At 45.7% G+C, this 26,120-nt stretch overlaps 2 protein-coding genes across 8 annotated transcripts in view; both read right to left on the bottom strand.

The window, feature by feature from the left end:
* Positions 1-22,098, bottom strand: part of P2RX5 (purinergic receptor P2X 5) — a 28,822-nt gene extending 6,724 nt beyond the window's left edge. For 2 of the 5 annotated variants that reach the window (XM_077851652.1, XM_077851654.1), the window contains exons 1-10: positions 9,181-9,455; positions 3,514-3,664; positions 2,791-2,862; positions 2,447-2,522; positions 2,264-2,360; positions 1,911-1,991; positions 1,434-1,572; positions 774-910; positions 234-327; positions 59-124 (exon numbers count right to left, since the gene is read on the bottom strand). In XM_077851652.1, the coding sequence (XP_077707778.1) occupies positions 59-124; positions 234-327; positions 774-910; positions 1,434-1,572; positions 1,911-1,991; positions 2,264-2,360; positions 2,447-2,522; positions 2,791-2,862; positions 3,514-3,664; positions 9,181-9,317 (1,050 nt within the window). In that variant the 5' untranslated portion in view covers positions 9,318-9,455. Of the gene's footprint in view, positions 1-58; positions 125-233; positions 328-773; positions 911-1,433; positions 1,573-1,910; positions 1,992-2,263; positions 2,361-2,446; positions 2,523-2,790; positions 2,863-3,513; positions 3,665-9,180; positions 9,456-21,961 lie in introns of those variants that run through there. The other 3 variants (XM_077851653.1, XM_077851656.1, XM_077851655.1) reach the window with 3 other exon arrangements.
* Positions 22,046-26,120, bottom strand: part of ITGAE (integrin subunit alpha E) — a 66,761-nt gene continuing 62,686 nt past the window's right edge. For 2 of the 3 annotated variants that reach the window (XM_077851644.1, XM_077851642.1), the window contains one exon: positions 25,261-25,580. In XM_077851644.1, coding sequence (XP_077707770.1) covers positions 25,485-25,580 — 96 coding nt within the window. In that variant the 3' untranslated portion in view covers positions 25,261-25,484. Of the gene's footprint in view, positions 22,182-25,260; positions 25,581-26,120 lie in introns of those variants that run through there. The other variant, XM_077851643.1, reaches the window with a different exon arrangement.

Raw genomic sequence — 26,120 nt, 5'->3', positions numbered from 1 at the left:
CAGTTTCCCCCTCCCCTGCCAGCGCTCAGAGAGTAAAGGTGAGGAGGGGAGTACTCACAGCACCCATGAGCGCCACCCCAGAGCCAATGTTGATGATTGTGGGGATGATGCTGAACTTCCCTGCCTGTAGCACAAAGGAACAATGCAGGGTGAACAGGGATGGGTCCCAGGGACTCCAACATGACCCACCCTAGACCTGCCCGGCCTCAGAATGGGAGATACACTGCACATACCTTGCCATTTACCATCACATCAAAGCGGATCCCATAGGCTTTCATCAGCGTGCGGAACTCCACTCCAGCTCCATCTCGGTAATATCTGGCAAACCTAAGGGAGACCTTCCCTGTTTGGCAACACATATTTGGCTGCTTTGGATATTTATAAGCACCCCAGGACCCTGCTCTTAGCAGCACTGGGAGAGGTTACAGACCCTCTTGCTAACATTATGGTAAAGATGCATCCAGATCTGTGAAAGCCTTACAGACATTCCCCTGGGAGGCAAGGGCTTTTCCATGATATGCTGGGCTGACTCAGGGCCACCAAAGCACTGAAGGAAGTGACCCAGCTAAGAAGCCAAGCCTCAGCTCCTGGTGAGCCCGCAGGGTGACAGAAACCTCTCCTCTCCTAGCTGCCACCCTTCACCTCTCCACAGCTCCTTGTCCCCTTACCTCCCACTCTAATATCTACCCGAGTAAGGGCTGTCATGGTGCTGGCACTCAGAAAAAGACAAAACATGGACAGGGTAACAACACAGCGAGTCTGGTCCTGGTTACCTGAAGTTGTACCCAGAGGAGATTGAGTTTCCTGATAATGTGTTGTCCAGACGGCTAAAAGAATAGTGAGGGTTGCATTCAGAAGGAGCTTTATCAAGATCACAATCCCATTCAATCTGAATTCCTATCACACCACCCTGATGAAGAAGAGATAATAATCAGTGCACAGGACTTTGTGGAGATGGAGAGAAGTCACAGAAAGAGCTGGACAAGATGGGGAAAGTACACAGGCCCATGGTCAGCCAGCCCCTGGAACATCCTTCCTGGAACAAAGTGGGAGTTCCAGGGTCCTAGTCCTGCCTTTGGAGTGGCTGAGCAAACAGGCTGCTGAGAGCACCCAACCCCAGAATCCTCCTGCTTCATGCCTCCAGGAAGAAGGGAAGTACTTGAGTGAGCACCCACGCTGGGATGGGTGCCTTACACAAGAGCCAGAGGGCTCCTTCCAGCTCAATTTCAACGGATGCCCCAAGAATTCAGAACCAAACAGTAGGTGCTCAGTGTGGCTCTCACTGGGTGCCTGAATTCTGTAGGCTGTGCATCCCTGGGCCACCCCATCCTACAGGTCCCCCTAATTACCTCCCTCTTCCTTACAGAGCCCAGACCCAGAGCTCTCAGGCCCCCAGACCCCCAGGCCAGGCTCCCTGAGGGCACACCACCCACCTGCTGGGCTATCTCCTGGAAGTCACTCCCCGTCCAGCTGACCATGGACCCCAGGCGGAAGATAGGGCAGTAGGGGTTCTTGGGGCCAAACTGACAGGACTTGAGGAAAGCTTTGTCTTTGGTGTCCAGCACATTGGTCCTGGATGGGAGGCCATGAACAGTGAAATGAAGCTGAGACTGGTTGTTCTCAGGTGAGAGCCAGCCTGACCCAGGAGTTGCTGGGCCTTTATCTGGTTTAGGCTGAGTCCCTAACTTTAGCCCCTACTCAAGTCCTGACTACTGCCCCCACAGCACCCTCAGCAACCTACTGCACTCAGGACAGAACCACACTCCCACAGCAAGGGGAAGGGGTGCTCCAGCATCACCCAGTGGTTCATTCACACACAGGTGTCACACTCACGGACAGCCCATGCACACAGGCCCATGCACGATAACAGGAGGCAGGCCCTAGATCCCCAATAACCTAGTCCCACGTACTTGGAAAAGTTGAATTTGGGGAAACGAATGAAATTCTTTATGTAAACAGTGAAGTCTTCAGCCTTGCCCAGGAGTGGTTTCCTGAAAACCAAGCCAGGAGAGTCTGTCCAGGAGGCCCTGCCCCTGCTCCCGCAGTACATCTCCCAGGCCTGTGGCAGGGCTGAGGCCTGCCTTCTCCCTGGGTCCCCTGGTTCTTTGCCAAGAACCATTAATTTGCTCATGTTGGGGTGGTCCTCAGGCCTTTGTGGAGTGTCCTCAGAAAGAGGATCTGAGTAGATATGTCTCCACCATCAGGCTGAGACCCACTCGCTGCCCAGGTAGCTCTTCAGGGTCCCGAGGCCATAGCCACTCACACTGGCCTGGACTTTGACTCCACTGGGCACCAAGCGAAGATCTCACAGGTGCCCCTTTGCATGTTCCCCACCCGCAGGCAGCGGCCAGTCTTCACTCCTGCAGGATAGGGACGGAGACAGTGCTAGAAGCCTCCCGGATCCATCCCCCACTTTGCTCCCAACCTTGGCCATTCCAGGCCTCACCGTTTCCAGCCACAACTGGCTCCCCAGGAGGGCAGTCACTGTCCGTATAGCACCAGGCATCCGGAATGCTTTCACTCTGCCAGAAAGAAAGCACACCTGGGTGGGGAAATACCCCACAGGGGCCCCAGTTCAGAGCCAAGTTCCATCCCAGGAATTAGGACAGGAGCCCAAGAGGAGCCACACACCCTTTGAGAACCTGCTTCTGCCCCCAAACAATGCAGGTACATTCTCTGGGGCACTTGGAGGAGATAGAAACCCCCCTCTTCTGCGTCAGGAGAGGGGTAAACCCCAACCTTTGTTGGAGGCTCTCCCACCCCTCCCCTGCTTTCTGCACCAAATCAAACCTCAGCACAGGTCTCCTGCCGCTGGTTGGGGGTCACGATCAAGTTGGTGATTACGAAGAAGACGTTCTCTCCCTGAGGAGCCAGAGAGGAGTTAAGGGACATCCTCCTGCCTCTTGGGGACCCTCTTTCCCAGTGCTTCTTGGCGGGGGGTTGGGTCTCCGCATGGGTGTTGAGGACAATGGGGCCACAGAATCAATGGATCCCATTCATCTGCCCACTCACTCTTAAGTCTCTGAGTAGATATCCTTTGATAAGTCCCTTTCAGGCCCACTGTCCCAAACTGCCCCCTCCACGAATTCCTATTTTGACCTCAGTCCCTGGGATCCAAGCCCAAATCTGAGAGAAGAGGACAGGACTGGGTGGCCAATGCCTGGGCCCAGGCTAATGGTGAACAGGCCAGGGAGCCTTTCCCAAGGTCAGTGGCTAATACAAGGAAGCGGTTCTCTGCAGCAGGCCACCTGACTCAAGGTGACCTGAACGTTCTGGGGGCCTCATTTGGTCTCTACAGCTTCAGGGTTTATTGGGAAGGGACTGGTCCCACAGGCACAGTAGAGGAGGGCGGGGATGGATGTAGGGGGAAGGGTCTGGGCAGGGTCTCCATCTGCAAACCCTGGCAGCTGTCCTGGGCCAAGGGAATCCCTAGGTAACTGAGCAGCTCCCTAGGTGACCCACCCTGAGTCAGGCCGTGCTAGCCCAGGGCCCAGTGCTATGGGGGGCTCAGACCTGGGGTGGGATGACGTAGTCAGCAACATCCCAAAGCCGCTCCCCGAGCTCAGTCGTGTTGGTGAAGGTCACACCTTTGACTTTGGTGACAATGCTGCTCTGCAGGGAGGTGTCAGTGTCTTGGTAACCCTTCTTTACCAGGAATACCCAACTGCAAGGAAAGGGCCAACAGGTGGGCATCAGCCTCATTGCTGCCCTCAGGGAATCTTCCCCAGAGGTTTCACCTTTCCCACCAGCTCCTAGGCTGGGGTCACAACTCCACTGCTGCCTAAAACCTCGTCCTGCAAACAGCAGAGGTGACAAGCAATCCCAGAACCAGGAGACGACTGCTCTCAGGGGCTGAGGCCCTGAAGATGGCCAAGGCTGAGCCAAAACCTGCACAACCCACGCCCTAGTGATGTGACCTCAGGAGAGCCAATGAACTCTGGGGAGTTAGTAACAGTGCCTCTCTTCCAGGCGGGGAGGGGTTGAGGGTGAGGACAGTTAAAGGAGATGGTGTGTAACATGAAACTATTCATTAACAGAAGTTCTTTTTAAAAATATTTTATTTATTTGAGAGAGAGAGAGCATGACCAGGGGGAGGGGCAGAGGGAGAAGCAGACTTCCCACAGCGCAGGGAGCCCGATGCAGGACTCAACCCCAGGACCCCAGGATTATGACCTGAATCGAAAGCAGGGCTTAACTGACTGAGTCACCCAGAAGCCCCAACATGAAACTATTCATGAGGAAACCTCAGACAAATCCAAACTGAGGGGCACTCTACAAAACGAGAGTACAAATCCTATACTCTCTAATGCCCAAAACACACATAATAAAAGAAAAAATAGATAAGTGGAACTTCAACAAAATTAAAAACTTTTGTACATCAAATGACACTATCAAGAAAGTGAAAAGATAATCCACAGAATGGGAAATAATATTTGCAAATCATATATACTGGTCAGGGTCTGGTACCCAGAACATATAAAGAACTCTTACATCCACAATAGCCAAACTGTGGAAGGAGCCTCAATGTCCTTCGACAGATGAATGGGTAAAGAAAATGTGGTCTCTATATACAATGGAATATTACTCAGCCATCAGAGAGGACGAATATCCACCATTTGCTTCAACGTGGATGGAACTGGAGGTTATGATGCTCTGTAAAGTAAGTCAATTGGAGGAGGACAATCATCATGGTTTCACTCATACTGGGGAATATAAGAAATAGTGAAAGGGATTATAAGGGAAAGGAGAGAAAATGATTGGGAAAAATCAGAGAGGGTGACAAAGCATGAGAGACTTCTAACTCTGGGAAATGAACAAAGGGTTGTGGAAGGGGAGGTGGGCAGGAGGTTGGGGTAACTGGGTAATTGAGGAGAGCACTTGATGGAATGAGCACTGGGTATTATACTATATGTTGGCAAATTGAATTTAAATTTTAAAAAGAAAAAAAAAAAAAGAACTCTTACAGCTCATCAATGAAAAAGTAACCCGATTGAAAAATGGGCCAAGGGCAGCCCCGTGGCCCAGCGGTTTAGCACCACCTTCTTCCCCGGGGTATGATCCTGGAGATCTGGGATGGAGTCCCACGTTGGGCTCCCTGCATGGAGCCTGTTTCTCCCTCTGCCTGTGTCTCTGCCTCCCTCTCTCTCTCTCTCTGTCATGAATAAATAAAATCTTAAAAAAAAAAAAAAAAAAGAAAGAAAGAAAAATGGGCCAAGGATTTGAGTAGACATTTCTCCAAAGATATACAGATGGCCAATAAGCCCATGAAAAGAATTTTGCTCAACATCATTAATTACTAAGGAAATGAAACTCAGAACCACAATGAGATACTATTTCACACCAAATAAGGTGACTATAATTTAAAAAAAAAAAGCAAAATAACAAGTGTTGGTGTGTTGATGAGGATGCAGAGAAATTGGACCTCGCTGATATGAATATACTGCAGCTGCTGTGGAAAACAGCTTGGTAGTTGACCCACCAACTTCATGCCAAAATATATACCCAAGAGAACTGAAAACATATATCCACACAAAAACCTGTACATGGCCGTCCTTGGCTACATTATCTGTGACAGCCAAAAAGTAGAAACAGTCCAATGTCTGTCAACAGATAAATGAATAAACAAAATGTGGGTACCATTCTGCCATAAAAGGAATGAAGTCCTGATTCAAGCTATGAGTAAACCTTGAAAACATCATAAATGAAGAACCCAGACCCAAAAAAGACTACATGTTGTACAATTTGATGTATATGAAATGTCCAGAAAAGGTAAATCTATAGAGATGGAGTTGTACAATTTGATGTATATGAAATGTCCAGAAAAGGTAAATCCATAGAGATGGAAAGAACATTAGTATTGTCAGGGGCTGGGGGTCAGGGAGTATTCCGACTGCCTGCTAATAGACATGGGTTTCTTTTTGGGGTGACGGAAAGATTCTGAAATAAGATAGTGGCAATAGTTGTACAACACTGAGAATGAACTAAAAACCACTGAATTGTATAATTTTAAATAACTGAAATGGTGGGCAGCCCTGGTGGCGCAGCGGTTTAGTGCCGCCTGCAGCCCAGGGCGTGATCCTGGAGACCCAGGATCAAGTCCCACATCAGGCTCCCTGCATGGAGCCTGCTTCTCCCTCTCCCTGTCTCTGCCTCTCTCTGTGTATCTCTATGAATAAATAAGTAAAATCTTAAAAAAAATAACTGAAATGGTGAATTACATACTAGGTGACTTTTACTTCAATTAAAAAGTTGTAATAAAATAAAAATCCTGTACTTTTTGAAAAACGTCAATGTCATGAAATACAGAGACAGTCTAGAGACAGTCTCAGGTACAATTCCAGATTAAAGGGGACTAAGAAGATAAGTCAAATGAATGCAAGGCAGGATTTCAGATTTTTTTTTTTTTTTTTTTTTTTGCTATTAAAGGCAATTTCTAAGAGGTCCATAGGTTAGAAAATAATATTGTTTCAGGGTTAATCACCTAATTTTCATAACTGTACTTTGTTAAATAAGAGAATTTGTTGGTTTTAAGAAATATGCACTGAAGTATTTAATAGTAAAGGGGTATAATGTCTGCAATTTACACTTTCTTTATAAAGATTTATTTATTTATATACTTGAGAGAGGGAGCACTTGAGTGGGGACAAAAGCAGAGAGAGAGAAAGAAGCAGACTCCCCACTAAGCAGGAAGCCCAACACTGGGCCAGATCTCACACCCTGAGGTCATTACCTGAGCCAACGCCCTGCTGATGAGCCATCCAGGTGTCCCTGCAATTCACTCTTAAGCAGAAAAAACTACATGTATAAACACACATCATGCGTATGTGGAGAAAAAAAGGGGAAAGGACAACTCAAATGTAGTGAAATGCTAACATCTGGGGAGTCTAGGTGAAGGATGTTTTAAAAAGTTTGTACTACCCTTGTAACTTTTCTGTAGGTCTAAAATGATGTCGAGGGGATCCCCGGGTGGCTCAGTGGTTTAGCGCCTGCCTTTGTTTGGCCCAGGGCATGATCCTGGAGTCCCAGGATCGAGTCCCATGTCAGCTCCCTGCACGGAGCCTGCTTATCCCTCTGCCTGTGTCTCTGCCTCTCTCTGTCTCTCTCTCTGTGCCTCTCATGAATAAATAAATAAAATCTTTTTAAAAATAGACCTGCCCTACGACCCAGCAATTGCACTGTTGGGGATTTACCCCAAAGATACAGATGCAATGAAACGCCAGGACACCTGCACCCCGATGTTTCTAGCAGCAATGTCCACAATAGCCAAACTGTGGAAGGAGCCTCGGTGTCCATCGAAATGAATGGATAAAGAAGATGTGGTTTATGTATACAATGGAATATTACTCAGCCATTAGAAACGACAAATACCCACCATTTGCTTCGACGTGGATGGAACTGGAGGGTATTATGCTGAATGAAGTAAATCGGAGAAGGACAAACATTATATGGTCTCATTCATTTGGGGAATATAAATAATAGTGAAAGGGAATAGAAAGGAAGGGAGAAGAAATGTGTGGGAAATATCAGAAAGGGAAACAGAACATAAAGACTCCTAACTCTGGGAAACGAACTAGGGGTGGTGGAAGGGGAGGAGGGCGGGGGTGGGGGTGAATGGGTGACGGGCACTGAGGGGGGCACTTGACGGGATGAGCACTGGGTGTTATTCTGTATGTTGGTAAATTGAACACCAATAAAAAGAAATTTATTATTAAAAAAGAAAAATAAATAACAAAAAATAAAAATAAAATGATGTCGAAATTTAAAAAAAAATTTTTTTTAATGAGATGGCACATGTAAATTGCTTAGCACCGTGAGTACCCAGCCAGGGAAGAAAATAAATACAACCATCAGCCTATTGTGGATATTACTGTTAAGGTCAGAGCCTGCCCAGATTAATCCCTTGGGAAAGTGGGGAAAATGAAGGCCATGAGAGGGCAGGAGGCTGCCAGCCTGAAGTTATGCCGGGAGGAGGTTGCCCTGTACCTCCCAGGGTGCCAGTGAGGGTTCTCTGTGTAGCAGGTGCCCACCAGGATGTGCCCAGGCTCTTCAGCTCTGGGGCAGACCTAGACTAGACTCTCCTGTCCTCAAGGGAACCTGAGAGGGCTGTGACAATGAGTGGGACATAAAGGGCACAGCCTGGACAGAAACATTCGGCAAATGCTCAAGGAACAACACACATTCATTTCACACCTACTTCCTAAGCAGTTAGGTGATGCCATGCCTGCCTTCAGGGTGTCCCCAACCTGGATGGGAGTCCGACATTTAGGAAACGATCCCTCTGGAACATATCAGAGGAGTTATTCAAGAACCTGGGTCTGAAGGACCAGTGGGCTCTAATCAAGTGGAGGAGCAGAGGCACACCAGCTGAGAAGCAGCATGTACAAAGGCCCTCAGGGGGGAGGCACTGGCGTGCCTGGGGGACGCAGCTCTAGGGGCACTTCGCTTCCTAGTGAAGTGGCCCTCCCATGAAGAGCTGTGCTGCTCCCCCAGTCAGGAAATAGGAAGGCCTCAACAGCATTCACTGAGGCAGTAAGAGAGGCACTTGTGCCACCCACTCACGTGGTGTCATTTCCTCCTAACACCTGTTTCTTCCTTCCTTGGGGGTTGGGGCTCTGAACAGTGCCTGGCTGAGCTGCCCTGTCCCCTGACGGTGGGAGGGGGTGAAGGGGAAGGGAAGTCCAGCTGGGTGAGGGTAGAGGGCCTCTGGGCAGGACCCCCTGTCGACACCAGAGAGGCCAGCCAGGGGTGGGGTGAGTCCACCAGAAGGCAGCGCTGGGACATGCCAGGCTGATGGGCTGCCCCAGCCAGGAGCTCAGAGCATGAGCTCCGTGATTATAAATAACCCAACGGGTGCCTGGGCCTGCACCAGGCCAGCAGGCCAGGGAGGCTCTCGCGGCAACAGCTGGAGCCTAGCCCCCTGCACCTCTCCCCCTCGGGTGGCCCTAACACCCAGAGCTCCGCTGGTGAGTCGGAAGCTGCCCCCATGAAGGACGCAGAAGTCTCCCAGGGGCTCATCACCTCCGGGGCGGGTGGGCAAACAGAGGGCTCCCTCTTTACCCGCCGCCCTCACGCCCAAGAGCCCCTTCCCCAGCACGGGGGCCGCACATCAGTCCCCGGGCCCTGGAGGGGACAGCTGCGGCCAGAGCCTCCCCCGCCCTTGAGAGCCCCCGGAGAACTCACACCACCAGGTAGGTCAGGATGGAGACCTGCAGCAGCCGGTAGAGCAGGCCCACCTTCTTGTTCTTGGCGATGACATACTTCTCGGTCTTGTAGTCGAACAGCGCCTGGGAGAGCCCTTTGCAGCCCGCCTGCCCCATGTCGCTGTCTCACCTGCGCCTGCGGCCCGTCGCCCTGCGGCTGCCGCATGGGAGCCGCTCTCACCGCCGCCGGCCGTCTGCCCCGGCTCCTGGGCACCGCGTCCGCAAAGGGCTGGAGCGCCGGGCGGGTGCGCGCGGCGCGCGGCGGGGAGCACGGGGGGCGCGCAGCGGACGGAGCGCGGGGGGCGGAGCGCAGGGGGGGGGGGGGAGGGCGGCGGCGGGTGGTGGCGCTGGGAGGCTGGGAGCGACCTTGCCGCCGCCTCTTCCTCCCCGCCTGCAGGCATCCCTAAGGCGTAGGCCGCGCGAGAGCCACCACCCACACCCACCCCGGCCAGAGATCAGAAATCTGGCACTGGAGGAGCAGGGGCAAGGAGATGAGAGAGGAAGGGCAGCTTTTCAAGCAACCCCACGTTTTCTACTCCCAGAGCAACTCTGGGGTGGGGGGGGTGAATTGATTGAATAAATGGGGAAACTGAGGCCAGGGGAGGCAGGACCTACAGCGCAGGAAGTGAAGAGGGAATAAGGAGCATTTGCGGGGCTTGATTTAGCCACCCACCATTTAGCCTCCCACCGCAGGCTGGGAGAGAGTCTTGCCAGATTCGTGGCTCCTGTAACCCCTGTGATGAAGTGTGTGTTCCCAGGGCACCCGCTGCTCGCCTAGAACCCAGCCTCCCTGGGAGCCAGTTGCCAAGCAGGCCCCAGCGCCCACAGCATAAAGAACTCTGTACCACACCTAGGACAGACAGGTGGGCTGGGGGCGTGGAGATGCAGGCAACCACGACCCAGGATCACAAAATATGCCGGGAGAGAGTTCAAACCAACTGTCTGAAATGTTCGCAAAGCAAGAGAAGGGCCTAATCCAGGCTGCTCAAACTGTACCCCTCCGCACAACAGGTGAAATTAAATGAGAGGGAACAGGCACTGGGATGAAGGCGGGCATCTCTGAGATCAGTTTTAGAACTTGTGACAGCCACAGCGAGGCAGGCCCCTGTGTTTCTACATCCTGCCATCTGACCAAAAGCAGTCCTGATCCTCTCTCTACCCTGCCTCTGAGAAGTTCCCTTCCCTGAACCATAGGCTCCAGGGGTTGGAAGCGTCCCGAAAGTTCATTAAGGAGACTCTCTCTAAAAGTAAAAGCTACAGGGCAGTAGGTGTCCAGTTTGGCACAGAATCATTTGGAAGAAAAATGCAAAATCCCTGTGCCCTGCCCCTAATACTTTCATTCCATAAGTCTAGGATGGGGCCTGGGAATCATGCTCTCAAATTGTAATTTGGGAAGCACAGATCCTTGCATCTTTTCATCAAATTCAAATGCCATTTCCTGGGGCACCTGGGTGGCTCAGTGGTTGAGCGTGTCTGCCTTTGGCTCAGGACGTGATCCTGGGGGTCCTGGGATCGAGTCCCACATCAGGCTCCCCATGAGGAGCCTGCTTTTCCCTCTGCCTGTGTCTCTGCCTCTCTGTCTCTCATGAATAAATAAATATTTTTTAAAAAAATCAAATGCCATTTCCTCAAAAGGTGTATCTTATTAACAGCCCCCAAAATTTGGCCTCTACCCCAGTCACTTTCTATCCCATTACCCTTCCTTATTCCCTGAAAGCACTGGTTATTCTTGGATAGAATCTTGTTTACTTATTGACTGTGTCCCCACTAAGATCATAAGCTCCTGTAGTATGGGAACCTTGCCTTTGGACATCTCTGTGTCCTATGCCCACTGCTGTATCTGCCATATCTTAGCTCAATATGTATTTGTCCACTGAGTGAGTGAACAAACTCAGGCCTGATTTTTTAAATAGGAGAGAGATATGGAGCTGCCACTCTGTCCCAGTCATGACTGGGAATTTTATTTATTTTTAAAGATTTTATTTATTTATTCATGAGAGACAGAGAGACAGAGGCAGAGACACAGGCAGAGGGAGAAGCAGGCTCCTCAAGGGGAGCCTGATGCGGGGGAGAGAGAGAGAGATTGAGAGAGAGACAGAGGCAGAGGCAGAGACACAGACAGAGAGAGAAGCAGGCTCCTCAAGGGGAGCCTGATGTGGGACTCAATCCCAGGACTCTGGAATCATGACCTGAGCCAAAGGCAGATGCTCAACCACTGAGCTACCCAGCGGTTCCATGACTGGGGATTTTAGAAGCTGATGTCATCCTGGGGGGAAGGCTTGGGAATTGTCACCAGACCTCCCTTCCTCACATTCCTACCAGCCTCTTCCTCAGTCTTCCTCTCACATGACTTTCCAATACTCAGAGGAGAGGCAGCCTCAATGGGTGACATCACACCTATAAAGATTCCATCAACCTGAGTCCAGGAGGAAGGTAGCCTTTTGAGGTCTCAAGATCTGGCCTGAAGAAGAGCTGGGCTGAAAAACACCCCCACCAGGCCCCCTACCCTTGCATTAAGCCGCATATAGGACGGTGCCACATTGGGTTCCTCCACTCCCCAAAGCGAGTTCCAGGGCTTGTGGCCTGTCCTGTTTGTTCTGAAGGCACAGAGAGCTGGGCCTTCATTTCACAAGTTGGGTAACTGAGGCCCCAGGTCAGAGGGCAGAGCCTACAAGTAGCCCCAGTCCAGGACCCTCTCCCCTAGTCTCCTTGCTCAGCCCTTTACTGAGTACCTACTGTGTGCTGTTGCCAAGGCTGAAATGCAAGGCCCCCTGCCCTGGGTGTGTGGCTCATCCTAACTGCCACTCTGCGTTTAGAGAAAGGGTTCTGAAAAAAAAAAAAAAAAAAAAAAGAGAAAGGGTTCTGCTTTTATCTGTCCACCAGTGTAGGCAGCCCCTCCTGAACCTCCATGACTCAACTAAGACCAGGCTCCACTTTCTGATAGAACTATCCTAAAGCTTTAGGGACCACATGGGGGAGACTAGGAGGGGAAAGGAACACTCTTAGGTGTCAGGCCAGACCCCTCCTGTGGGCTTACTCACAGGGAAGCATCTTAAACTACTAGGTCCAGACCCATCAGTGGGTCATGATATCAATTTACTGGGTTACAAACAGCATATCCAAAACAGAGAGACAGGGACACCTGGGTGGCTCAGCAGTTGAACGTCTACCTTTGGCTTAGGGTGTGATCCTGGAGTCCCAGAATTGAGTCCCACATTGGGCTCCCTACATGGAGTCTGCTTCTCCCTCTGCCTGTGTCTCTGCCTCTCCCTCTCTGTGTGTCACTCATGAATAAATGAATAAAATCTTAAAAAAAAAAAAAAAGGAGAGAGAGAGACAGATATCAGTGTGCTTATTAAGGAAGTAGGGTAGGCATAGTTTCAAGAAACTGGTGTTTGAAGTATGAGTGTGTGCATATGATGTGGAATGTATTTCTTCTTGTGGGTCACAGTCAAAACACCATGAAAAATGCTTCTAGAAAGCTGCAAACCCAAGTATCTGTGCACTACATCCATAAGGGAGGCCAGCTCATCACCCCCACAAGTTCAGCTTGACACTCAATATACCCAAAGTGGGAGGAGGAACCTATGCTTTTTATACTTCCATTATTATAAAATTCAAAGTCAGAGATATTTCCAAAACCAAGATGTATTCTCTACTTAAAAGAAAACTGCCTATTGCTTTTGAGTGACGGTTTCTCCGGTTTCTACCTAATCCCATCTCCATAATTTTAAGAGCCCCCAAGCACCTTGTCCAGTGATCTTTACCAGTGAAGATGTCTCAGCACACACTACTTGCTCAACACTCTTCTAAATGCCATTAAGTGTATGGGCATATTTAATCATCACAACCCTAACACCTATGTGGTTGGTATAGTCATTATCCTTATTTTTCCCCTAAGGGGCTAGATATGTCTCCTAGCAAGCATCTGAGCCAGAATTTAAATCCAGGTGATCTGGCTCCCCAGCCCAAGCAGTGATCTCACTGTTACCATGAGCACAGTGCTTTACAGTTTCCACATGAACTCATTTGACTCACTCTGTGAGCCCAGCCAGAGAGGTGACTGTCAATCCCATTACACATCTGATGAACAAGGTCTAGGTCTCCCAGCCATCCACTCAGGGCTCAGTCCTCTAGAACTTGTGGCTTCTCTGGATGACATTTAGTAAGCTTGCACATTTGCCCTGCTACTGTGGAGGAAGGCCACTGCCAAGGCCCAGTCATAATAGGGCTCCTCAAAGGGCAACAGATTTTCTCATGATGCCAGAGTGAGGGGTCAAGAGAATGGGCACCTTCTGTGGCAGCTCCCACTGCTGCTGGGGCAGAGAGCATCTTGGCATGCCAAGAACTGACTAAGTGCCTTGAAATTAGACTTTCTGGGTCAGGGGTCAGGAGTGAATGGCGTGTCTTCAGAGTAGTCAAAACCCCTCCTTGATTTACCACCATATTCCTTCCCTCTCCTCTCCCAAAGTCTACATGATGCTTTATTATGAGTGTTGTGCACTTGAAAGGAGGATTGGCAGCGAGTGAACCATTCTCATCTAGTTCACAAGACTTCGTCTAGCTGAATAACCTAAGGTACCAGCAGTAAACTGATGGGGATTATAAAGTGAATTTCTAAATGCCATTTTTTTCTTTTTATATCATCTCACTTGCTCCTGAGGCTTGCCAACACGTTAAGCCTATTGCTCTCTGTGGTTTGGACACACAGCTGCGGCCATCTTGGTCTGCTCTGGGTCTGGGGACAATCTCTAGTTAAAAACATGGTGGATCCTCGAGGTACCTGGGTAGCTGAGTCGGTTGAGCATGCGACTTGATTTTGGCTCAGGTCATGATCTCTGGCCCTGGGATCAAGCCCTCTGTCAGGCTCTATGCTCAGCAGGGAATTTGCTTAAGGATTCTCTCCTTCTCCCTCTGTCCCTACCCCTGCTCATGTTCTCTCTAGAATAAATAAGTAGGGATCCCTGGGTGGCGCAGCGGTTTGGCGCCTGCCTTTGGCCCAGGGCGCGATCCTGGAGACCCGGGATCGAATCCCACGTCGGGCTCCCGGTGCGTGGAGCCTGCTTCTCCCTCTGCCTGTGTCTCTGCCTCTCTCTCTCTCTGTAACTATCATAAATAAATAAAAATTTAAAAAAAAATAGAATAAATAAGTAAATCTTTAAAAAAAAAAAAAAATGTGGTGGATTCTCAAGTGTTGACATTGAAACTAACAGAGCCTCCATATGTCCCCCTAAAGAAATGTGTTGGACTTTCTACTTAGTGGAAAATGGGCCCTCCTGACTCTGATTCCAACCTTTTCCCCATATCATTCTCTCTTCCTTCTCCTATGAATTTTATAGATTATAAGGGAGGAAGTATGGAGCAATAGAGTGAGCCTTGGAGGCTGGAGAATTACAAGGAAATCACCCCTTTAATGAAGAAAAACTCCCATTCTGTAGGAGATGAGAAGGAGCTTCTAAAATGGAAAGCACTGGCTGGCTCAGGTGGGTGGCTGCATGAGAGTGGCCAATAGCATTACTGTGTTTCTATCAGAGGCTTGAAGGTATCATTTGGTCACCCTGTGGCCTCCAAAGATACACGGTTCCTCCTTTTCCCCTCTAGCCTTAGTAATAAGGGCTTCCCCTAGCACTGAAGCTTTTCTATTAGCCTGAGAAGGCTAACAAACCCAAAACATTCTCCCCCACAGAATTAAAGGAAGGCAAATAGAAACACTCCCCTACACACAAATTCCATAAAATAATATGGTTCTTGGGATAAAGGTTCAGATATTACTTACCCACAGTGAATGTGTTTCTACTTCCCACCCACAAGGAGAGGAGGATTCACACAAGGCCTAGAGGTTGGAGATTTGAGTCTGTGCTAGGGCACAAACAGAGGTCATAGCAACATAAGGAAGGTCTTTGAGGACCATCTGCAGACCTGTCCTTCCTTCAGAGTCCTAAGTATCCTGGATGGCCCAGAAGGGACAAGAGTAGAAAAGGCATGCTGTGCAAAGGGTTTCACAAGAGTCCCCACAAAGAAATTTATCCTTTAATTGTTCTTTTGCTCTAACAGTCCTGCTATGGTAAACACATTCCATTAATAGACATTACTGGTCCATTTAAGAAGTAGCAGATGCATTATTAATGTCATTTCAATATAATCAACAGGAGAAGCAAGATTGTCTCTGTGGGAAGCATTTCTGAGTCCATCATTTCTGTGACCTATCTTAATTGATGGGTTGTTATTCATTACTTAGTTCTCAAAATACAACCTGGGGAAAAACTCTACAGAGATATCAAATACTTAAAAAGAATAGAGTCAAATGTTGGTCCACTGAGCACTAAAAATGATAAAGATTCAAACTCACATCAACCAAACCCTCACAGTAGCAACAACTCTAATACCGTATGTCTTAGAGCAAGCTCACCTTGTTCTTCCTCCTGCAGTGCTACAGTGCTTTGTGAAACTCACCTCCATCCCCTCTATTCCGCTCCACTCTCAAATTCACAGAACTGAAGTAGTAATGAAATGAAATGAGTAGGAAATCCTCTTATTAAAAATACACTGTGATAATAAAAAAAAAAAAATACACTGTGAGTAGTTGTGGCTTCCCATAGTTCTTCATACACAATTCTTCCTTAGGTTACTCTTTATTGCAATTACTATCCCCACCTGCCTTCCAGCCTCACATGCTCCATTATGCACACTCTGCTTCAGCTGAATTGGCTTGCATGCTTTACCACACCCTTCATTTTCCAACCTCCATGCTTTTGCCCACAGCTGGTCTCCCCTCAGTCCTCCATAGCTTCAAGGGGTCTGTCTCCTTCATGAAGGCTTCCAGGATCCTTTGCCTTCTCTAAATTCCCAAAGGACAGGATCTGTACAATATAGGGAGTTACCATTGGATACATATCTGTCATAGAGGACTATGAGTGCAGGAATGGCCTTTACCACTCCTTGTATCACAGAGCCTTCATCAAGTAGATTGTCATGGAGCCTTGTGAAATGATAAGAGGGGGAGGAGCACAGAAAGGAAGGAAAAAAGGGAGGGAGGATGGATTGATTCCTGATCACCCTGCCTCTGGCCATTAACCTGCATATTTAAGTGTCTGAGGACAGAGTGACTAAGCCTTTATTTTTGTGTGCATACTCATAGATTTCAGACACAATTCTGCCAGAACATTAAGTTAAATTTTTCTCCCGAAGCAACTTTTTCGTCATCAAGACTCCAAGTCTATGCTAATAAGACCTATCCATTGACAAAGCATAATCAGATGAACAAACTCTGATCTTACAGCTAGTATCTCCCAGGGGGTGTGACTCTTGCATGAAAATCATCTGGATGCTTGCCTAAAAAGCAGATATTCAGGCCCAAGCTGGACTAGCGCCTCAAGAGCCTTTAGTGGGCAGGGCCAAGGAACCCAAAATGCTGAGCTCCACCTGTAACTCTTGTGCCCACCTGTCTACCCACCATCTAGTTCCTTCCATTAACAGTGTCACTATGAAAACTCTGAAAACCACCACTCTACCCAGGACTTTCACTTCAGCCTTGCCAAGTCTGTCAGGAAGCTTTGGTGGAAAAAAATCATTAGATTTGGAAATCCAAAAATCTGCTGCTGTTCCAACAGCTCTTCTATATACTAGATGTGTGGGGTTGTTTCTTCCTCCATAAAACAGAGCTAAAAGTCTCTGGAGTGGTCATTAAGATTAGCTGCAAAAGTACAAAGCCCAGGGTAGGACACTGCTTTTCTTAAATGGAAGTAGGAGGTCTGTGAAGTTGGATGAGAAATATGTTACATATTTTTTTACTGCTCTTTAACTGAAATTTAACATTTCCTTTAATTATGAACATAGGCAACAAACCACAGCAGTATTAGCAATATCTGTCTCTTGGCACCGATAGAAATTAGAGATATCTTCTCACATTACAGTTATTGGAGATAATCTCTGTTGGGGCCAGGCGGGAAGGGAAACTCCTCAAGATGGCGGATACGCCAAAATGGCTGAGGTTCCTGTCACCACCTCCACTTGGGACGCCAATGGACCAATGACCTGCTGACAGCTTGAGCAGACCCTTACACCTCTCCTTTGGACTTCCCCAACCGAACCCAATGCCCTTCAAACCCCAGAGGAGGAAGTCACCTTTGACTGGTCGAATTGCAATCCTTCCTTTGCATAGTGAGGGTCACTCTGGTTGGATTGCAATCCTTCCTTTGCATATGAGCCAACCAATAGGAAACCGTTCTGCCTTACAACGTTATGTAAACCCCCTACCACCTTGTCTTGGCGCGACTTCCTAGACTCACTCTTTCCCCCGTGAGTCGTGGAACCTCGCCCGAGGGTGCCTGCAATAAAATCTGTTCTTGGACCCTCGCTTGCCTTAGCGGTCTCATTTCCATTTAGTTTCTAAAAAAACCTAACAATCTCAAAATACATTTTAAGCCCATGACTACTTTGAAAGAAGAGTAGTTATTAGACCTGCTGCTTTAACACTTTAATAAAGAAGCACACATATCTCTAATACTCTGATTACTGTATTTCTATATAATTGGTTCATTGTAAACTTTTATGTATTTGAAAACAAGCTGATGAATGGATAGATGGGAAAATATGTGATAAGGCAAGCATAGTGTAAAATGTTAATGTAAGAAACTAGATGGTGGGTAGATAGGTGTTCACAACTGCAAAATTCAGCTTTTCATAATATAATGTTAGGAAAAAAATCTAAAAACAGGTCCCTAGGTTTCACCAGACCACCAAAGGGGTATATGGCACAGAAAAAAAGTTAGAAATCCCTGACTTAGAGGTACTAGTGTTCTTCACTAGCTAGCTAATCTGCAGGGTGAGTTCATCATTGGGCAAAGTACCCTAAGCCTCCATGTAGAAATCCAGGAATTAGGCTGGTAGCCTTTTCCTAGACTAGGAAATCTAAAAGGTTTGCAGAATCAAAGTGGTTCTCCCACCCTAGCACTCCAACCTTAATCTCTGACCTCACAGCTCTAAAGAGAAAAAAGATTACACCAGAGCAGGATACTAGTCAAACTCCAGAAACCAAGACCAAGAGCCTGAGAACATCTGCCAGCACTCTAGGCAGGGTGAGTCCAGGCCCCCTGGACAGAAAGAGGAGACATCCCCTAAAGACCACATCTTCAATCACCTCCCTCCCAGCTCTGCCCTGAGAACTGCAACTTGCTATAGGGTCCCAGAATCCTCTTTTCAGGATAGAAGTGGAACGAGGAGCAGGGCCTCCAGCTGGCTCTCCTGGAGGTTGCCACCATTTTCCTGGTTTCTCTGTGGTACTTAGAAGAGTTTCTTTCTTTTTTTTAAGATTTTATTTATTTATCCATGAGAGACACACAGAGCGAGAGAGGCAGAGACACAGGTAGAGGGAGAAGCAGGCTCCATGCAGGGAGCCTGATGTGGGACTTGGTCCCAGGATTCCAGGATCACACCCTGGGCCGAAGGCAGGCACTCAACCGCTGAGCCACCCAGGCGTCCTGAGTTTCTCTTTTAGACCACCAGTATGGACCACTGCTTCCTAATGCCCACCAGCAAAATTTGTATGACTCAGTTCCTCCATTCTGGAGGTCACATTGCTCCTATTCTATCTGAGTCAAATCACTCTTACTTGCCCAGAGGCTCCAAAGTTCAGAGGGAGAAATACACCTCTTACTTCTATCCTAGAAGATGGTGCAGTTCAGAAGAGCTAATGAGAAAATACCAAACACCAAAGCCACATTTAAACTAGATAAGAAAGAAAAAATAAAGCACAGAGGGGAAAAAAAAATCATCTTATTTTGTGGGAAAATACATGGTCTTGCCAGTAAACTAAAGCAATGATTATACGTCTATTAAGCATAAAGTTAAAAAAAACAGAGATCTCAGAACATGTTCATGCTGCTAAACATGTAACATGGCTCAGTCCTTCTGGAAAGCTTCTTGGCAATGTACAATTACAAAAATGTCTTTAATTGCATTTTTGGAAAAAGTTTAAAGGGTCTCTTTATAAACTGTAAAGAGCCATGCAAATTTGTTAATTCCCCAAAGACTAATTAACCCAAGGTGTCACCTCTTCCTATCTACTCTAACCACATTGGACAGCAGCATTTTTTCTCTGACACTGGTTCCTTGAAAATGGTCACAAATTCCCACAAATGGCAGAACATATGATTCTATTTGTGTTAAAGAAAACAAACCCCAAAACTATATACTATTTATGTATATATGTGAATACTTATAAATGTACAGAATAAAGCCTGGAAGGATATATGCTAAACCAGTTCACCTCAGCTTCTAAGGAGGGCCTCTGATGAGTCAGGGTGTGACAAAGGCGATTTCTCACTTTTTTTTTAAGATTTATTTGAGAAAGAAAGAGCACAAGTGGGAGGGGCAGAGGAAGCAAGAATCTCCAGCAGACTCCATGCTGAGAGTGGAATCTGAGGTGGGGCTCTACCTCACAACCCTGAGATCATGGCCTGAGCTGAAACCAAGAGCCTGATGCTTAACTGACTGTGCCACCCAAGCGCCCCAGTTTTTCACTTTTTGCTATGTTCTACGACACTGTTATTATTTATGTACTTTCCAAAATATATTTCCATTGGTCAGAGTCAACTTAGTCAACTGAGGTTGGGAATTGTCTATTTAGGTGCATCCAGCTACTTCCTGAACTCTGATATTAGAACTACTCTTCCTAAAGTGATTAAATGTTGAATAAAGATGTGGTATATATCTGCAATGGAATACCACTCAGCCATCAAAAAAAAAAAAAAAAGAAATCTTGCCATTTGCAACAATATGGATGAAACTAGAGGTATTATGCTAAGCAAAATAAGTCAATCAGAGAGAGACAATTATCAAATGATCTCACTCATATGTAGAATTTAAGAAACAAAACAGAGGAGCATAGGGGAAGAGAGGAAAAAATAAGACAAAATCAGAGATGGAGACAAACCATAAGAGACTCTCTTTTTTTTTTTTTTTTTTTTTTTTTTTTTATGATAGGCACACAGTGAGAGAGGCAGAGACACAGGCAGAGGGAGAAGCAGGCTCCATGCACCGGAAGCCCGATGTGGGATTCGATCCCGGGTCTCCAGGATCGCGCCCTGGGCCAAAGGCAGGCGCTAAACCGCTGCGCCACCCAGGGATCCCCATAAGAGACTCTTAATCACAGGAAACAAATTGAGGGTTGCTGGAGAGGAGAAGGGTGGGGGATGAGGTAACTGGGTGACGGGCATTAAGGAGGGCACGGGATGTGATGAGCACTGTGTGTTATATACAACGGATGAATCACTAAACTCTATCTCTGACACTAATAATACATTATATATTAATTGAATTTAAATTTTAAAAATTCAGATAAAAAAAAGTTTCACTTGATTCCACTTACTAAATCTGTTCTTAAAAGCAGTAGCAGGGCTGGCTGGCTCAGTCAGTAGAGCATGCAACTCCTGATCTTACATAGGTGCAGGCTTGGGCCCATTGGGTGTAGAGAGTACTTAAAGAGAAATTCTTTAAAAAAAGGGGCACCTGGGTGGCTCAGTCAGTGAAGCCTTCAGCTCAGATCATGATCCCAGGGTCCTAGGATCAAGCCCCATGTTGTGCTCCCTCCTCAGTGGGGAGCCTGCTTCTCCCTCTTCCGCTACCCCTTGTTTGTGTGTGCTCTCTCTCTCTGTCAAATAAATAAACTCATTAAAATAAATCTTAAAAAAAAGTAATGGTAGAATTCTGGCACTATTACAAGGTTTACCATTACTAATTATAGCTAGAAGACCCAAAAATACCTATAGCCTGATCTTAAGTAAATATCCCTCCTTAGTAGGGGTAGAGATGTGCATAGATATGTGGATAATGTGAGGCTTCTGGGCTTGGCTATATAAAGCATCCCTTTCTCAAAATTTAATTAGGCCTAAAACGTTTGACAGATTTAGGTTTTCACATCTGTATGATGTCATCTCTCCAACAATCAAATCCAAAGTTCCAATGTTATCACAAGAGAAAAATGTTATTTGAATCTATAGTCACTAGCTTGTAACAGGGGAAATGAAAATAGGGAAATCATGAGGGGCATTTTCTCCATGCTGGTGTCAGTCTGACCTAATCTTGGTCCTTATCTGGTCAAGACAGTGGCCATGACCCACTGTCCTAGATCTATATGAGCTTTGGCACTTCCTATTCCCAGGCAGAGGAAGGTACTCAGGAAATGGAAAGTGCCTGGCATTAGAGAGTCATCTTTTATTTAATATTTTTTTCTTTAGATTTTACTTTTTTACTTTAGAGACAGAGTGAGAGAGAGCACAGGAGCAGAGGCAGAGGGAGAGGGAGAAGCAGACTCCCCATTGGGCAGGGAGCCCAACACAGAGCTTGATCCCATGACTCTGGGATCATGACCTAAGCCAAAGGCAGATGCTTAACTGCTTGTGCCACCCAGGTGCCCTGAAAGGCATCTTTTAGAATAAAGACAGGCCTTGGCCCAAGCTATAACACATAAATTTGTAAAATCTAATCATGTCTCTTTTTAAGTGTCTTCCTTTTCAGACTGGACCCTTATCTAGTCTCTTAACTACAATTGCATTGGCTTAACTCCAGTCAGATCAGCACAGCTATCAGTTAATAGCTCACAGGTGGTCAATATAAGACTTGACTGTTACAATGACAGTAGGGTCTTATTTGTAATAATAAAAAAAAAAGTATAAACGCATGGGTTGCAAGTTACCTGTAACACTGAAAATTTAGACATAACTCCTGAGCCCAACAACAGGGAAATATTGAAGCAAACTTACCTCTTTCTTTGTTCAAAGGCAAATCCTCTGAAATAAGAAATATAAAGAAGAGGGACGCCTGGGTGGCTCAGTGGTTGAGCATCTGTCTGTCTTTCGTTCAGGGCGTGATCCTGGGATCCCTGGATCGAGTCCCACATCGGGCTCCCTGCATGGAGCCTGCTTCTCCCTCTGCCTATGTCTCTGTCTCTCTCTTTGTCTCTCATGAATAAATGAATAAAATCTTAAAAAAAAAAAAAAAGTTCAGTAAGATGGCCAGATAAGACAAATATTCAAAACAAATTATTCTAAATAAAAGCCCTATAATCAGCCAGGGGAAAAAGATATTGTTCATAGTAGTAATTAAAAATATAATACAGCTGGAAAAAAATACAGCTGGAAATAAGTCTTCATAAATTAAGATCTCTGAAGAAAATTATAAAACCTGGCTGCACGGTGTTTTTAAAAATCTCAGCAAGTGAGGAAATGCCATATTTTTTTAGTAGAAAAACAACACTGTAAAGTAAGCAATTCTTCCCAACCCAATCTGTACATTTAAATTAAAACTCCAAAGGGCTTCTTCTGTATATTTGAAACACAGACACTAAAATTACCTGAAAAAAATATAATCAGTAATTTTCTTAAGAATGAAAATGTCCTATCAGGTATCAAAATTTACTGCAACATTATAATAATGAAAACTGGTTATCAAAAACTGGATACACAATGATCAGGTTAGCAAAATAGTTAAAGTTTGATGATGCCAGTGGTGGCAAGGTGCACAGTGGTATAAACTGGTAAAAACTTTTTGGAGGTTGCCATCATGTATCAAAACAAAATTTAATTGAAGTATAGCTGACAATGTTTTAGGTATACAACATAGCGATTCAACAACTCTACATGTTATGCTATGCCTACCTCAAGCATAGCTACCATCAGTCACCACATGATGCTATAACAATACCACGGACTTTAATCCCCATCCTGTGCCTTCCATTTCTGTGACTTATTTCATCTATCCAAATTTTAAATGCATGCAATTCCTGAGCCAATAATTGTGCTAGGAACTTACCCATCAATATACTTGAAAAGCATAGTAGGCAGGATACATGTTTAGAGATGTTCACCATATCTTTTCTTTGTAATAAAAAAAGGAATGCCTGGATGGCTGAGTGGTTGGGCTCTGCTTTCAGCTCAGGACATGATCCTGGAGTTCAGGGATGAGTCCCACATCAGGCTCCCTGAGGGGAGCCTACTTCTCCCTCTGCCTGTGTCCCTGCCTCTCTCTCTGTGTATCTCTTATGAATAAATCAAATAAATCAATAAATCAATAAATGAAATGGAAACAACCTAAATATCTACTTTGTTAAGTAAATACAACATAGTGTATTATGGAACTGCTAAAAAGAATAGGGTAGATCTGCAGATGTTGCTACTGAAAGATACCTAGAATCTATTAGATGACAAAGCAGGAGGTGGGACACCACATACAATGTAATTCCATTTGTATATAGGTTTATATATAGAGAAAGAAATATATCTATAGAGAGAAAGCTTATGTTGATATACACATAGGAATATTTTTAAAGACTATCGAAAAATGTATTAAACAGTGGCTGCTTTTGGAAAGAGACTGGAGGCAGAGAGAAGAGGGAGACTTTTCATTTTTTAGATATCTTTTGTGCTATTTTAAACTTATCATTTGCATAATGCTAAAAAGTGTTCCTTCAGTTGTGGTACTGTGGTACACGAACAAAAATATCAGCGAAACAAAATTAAATTTCCAGAATTTGTATGTGTATGTATGAATTTCACAAGGAATAACAGAATTTCAAGGCAGCCCCGGTGGCTCAGCAGTTTAGCGCCACCTTCAGCCCAGGGCGTGATCCTGGAGACCCGGGATAGAGTCCCACGTCAGGCTCCCTGCATGGAGCCTGCTTCTCCCTCTGCCTATGTCTCTGCCTCTCTCTCTCTCTCTCTCTGTGTGTGTGTGTGTGTGTGTCTTTCATGAATAAATAAATAAAATCTTTTAAAAAATAGCATAATTTCAAATTATTAATATGCATTTCAACAAATGACATAGAGACAACTGTTATTCATTGGAAATATTGTTAGACTCAAGGTCAACAAGAAAACAAAAACTACTCTAGATATTTCAAGCAGAAAGGGATTTAATAAAGAGAGTTATGTTTCAAATTTGTCAGGATGGCTTGAAAATAAAAATAGAGGTGTTGGTATCACCCAGAAGTCAGGAGTTGCAGGAAGCTGCCACCACCACCAGAGGCTACAGTGTCTGCTGCAGAGGGGTCTGTACTCATCTGCTGCCACCACAGTTGCTGCAGCCAAAAGAAAAACATTTGTCTTTCCACCTTTAGTTTCATGCAAGTGCCTGATGCTGGCAAAACGTAAAACTAGAAAACCACTGCAAGGGAGTCTGGGAAATGTTTAAAGCTTTCTAGGCCCTGTGATATGGGAGAATGTGGATAAGCAAAGGAGGTAGTTATTTCAGTAAGTGGTGCACTGAAAGTTATGCTTCTGGGGAAAAAAAGAAACAAAACTCAGTCCCTAATTCATACCTTTCACACATATAAATTTCCGAAAAAAGTAAAAGTTAAAAAGAAATAATGAAAGCATCTGAATTAGATAAAGAAGGATTACTTTCTACATTATATTCCAATACACCAATTTTTGCAATAACTTTTATGATCCATGAAAAAAACAAAGATTGCTCCATTGCAGGATTAAGAATGGGGAGATGGGGTCAAGTTTTAATAGCATGGGGCATAAAAATAAGATACTAAGAACAAAGCCAGACTGTAACTAGGTGCTAATCACCCAGGCCAGTTTCCATCCCTTCCTGTGGAAGAGTGCCCTCTCCCAGTGACAGTATTTATTTACCAAGGAGCAAAAGTCTCCCCGAGCAATTCACTTAGCAGGAAGCTGGGTAAGAATCAGCACAGTGCATTAAATAGTTATTCATACATACAACAGAAATGAAACTGCAGAACAAAGTCTTGGTTTTCTCCTCACCTCCTTAGTTCCTGTTTTGGCGACTTTTGTTTTACATTTGTTATAGGTGGTGCTTTTTTGTGGCCTGACTTGAAATTTTAGGCAACATCTTAGAAATCTAGATCTAAGATCTTACAAATGCTTCTGACCACTGTCTGCCATGATGTACTTTGTAGAACACTATGTTGGGAGACATTAATAGAAATGACAAGAAAAAACATTCTTAGGCAAATAAGGTTAGAAATTGCTATACCTCCTCTTGGGGGGAAAAAACACGCAAAGTATATTATATTTCCATATTAAAGGCACTTCAGTGAAGAAAAGAGTTTAACTTTATTTAATATTATATGTTCCCCAAGTTTACTTTCTGTACAACACACACTTTTGGGACAATGTATGGTTAAAAAACAATATTCCACAATTTGTTGGATTCTACTCTAGATCATCTTAAAAAAAAAAAAAAAAAAGGAACAACACAAAGTCTCTAGAAGTTTGAAGACTGGTTGACGTTCTCTCCCAAGAGATGAGGAAGCTGGTCCTAATTTTCTTCTGTTAGCAGATTCTCTGATTTCAGCTGGGCATTCCTTGTGTTGTCCAAGTTCAGGTGCTGGTATTTTCTTTTAAAAAAGCCACACTAAAACATAAGAGGGGAAGTACCCTAAGATACCCACATATTTTAGAAAACCATTATATAGTTGTTGCCAAAATAGCTCCTATAATCCTCTGCTTTTCATGCCTCCTCTGAATCTCTCCCTGATAATTGGATCCTTCAAGATCTGTCTTAAATGCTGCCTTTCCACAAGCCTTTTTTGGTGCTCATTCTCCAGTCAGAAGCGAAAAATCACCTTCCTTTGAATCCCCAAAGCTCCTTAACGTTTTTAACTTAACAAATTCTGCAAAGTATTATAGTTTTAGCTGTAATGGATCTTATTTATGTAAAAGTATGCAAACTATTATGGATAGTATGGCCTCATACATCAAGAAACTCACAAAGAGAGACACCTGGGTAGCTCAGTGGTTGAGCATCTGCCTTTGGCTCAGGGCATGATCCTGGGGTCCTGGGATGGAGTCCCAACTCAGGCTCCCTGCAGACAGCCTGCTTCTCCCTCTGCCTATGTATCTGCCCCACTCTCTCTCTCTCTCTCTCTCTGTGTCTCTCATGAATAAATAAATA

This window comes from Canis aureus, chromosome 16 (assembly GCF_053574225.1).
Source record: "Canis aureus isolate CA01 chromosome 16, VMU_Caureus_v.1.0, whole genome shotgun sequence".
NCBI lineage: Eukaryota > Metazoa > Chordata > Mammalia > Carnivora > Canidae > Canis > Canis aureus.
Note: the sequence above shows the minus strand (reverse complement) of the source record. Positions and strands in the feature narration are given on the sequence as shown.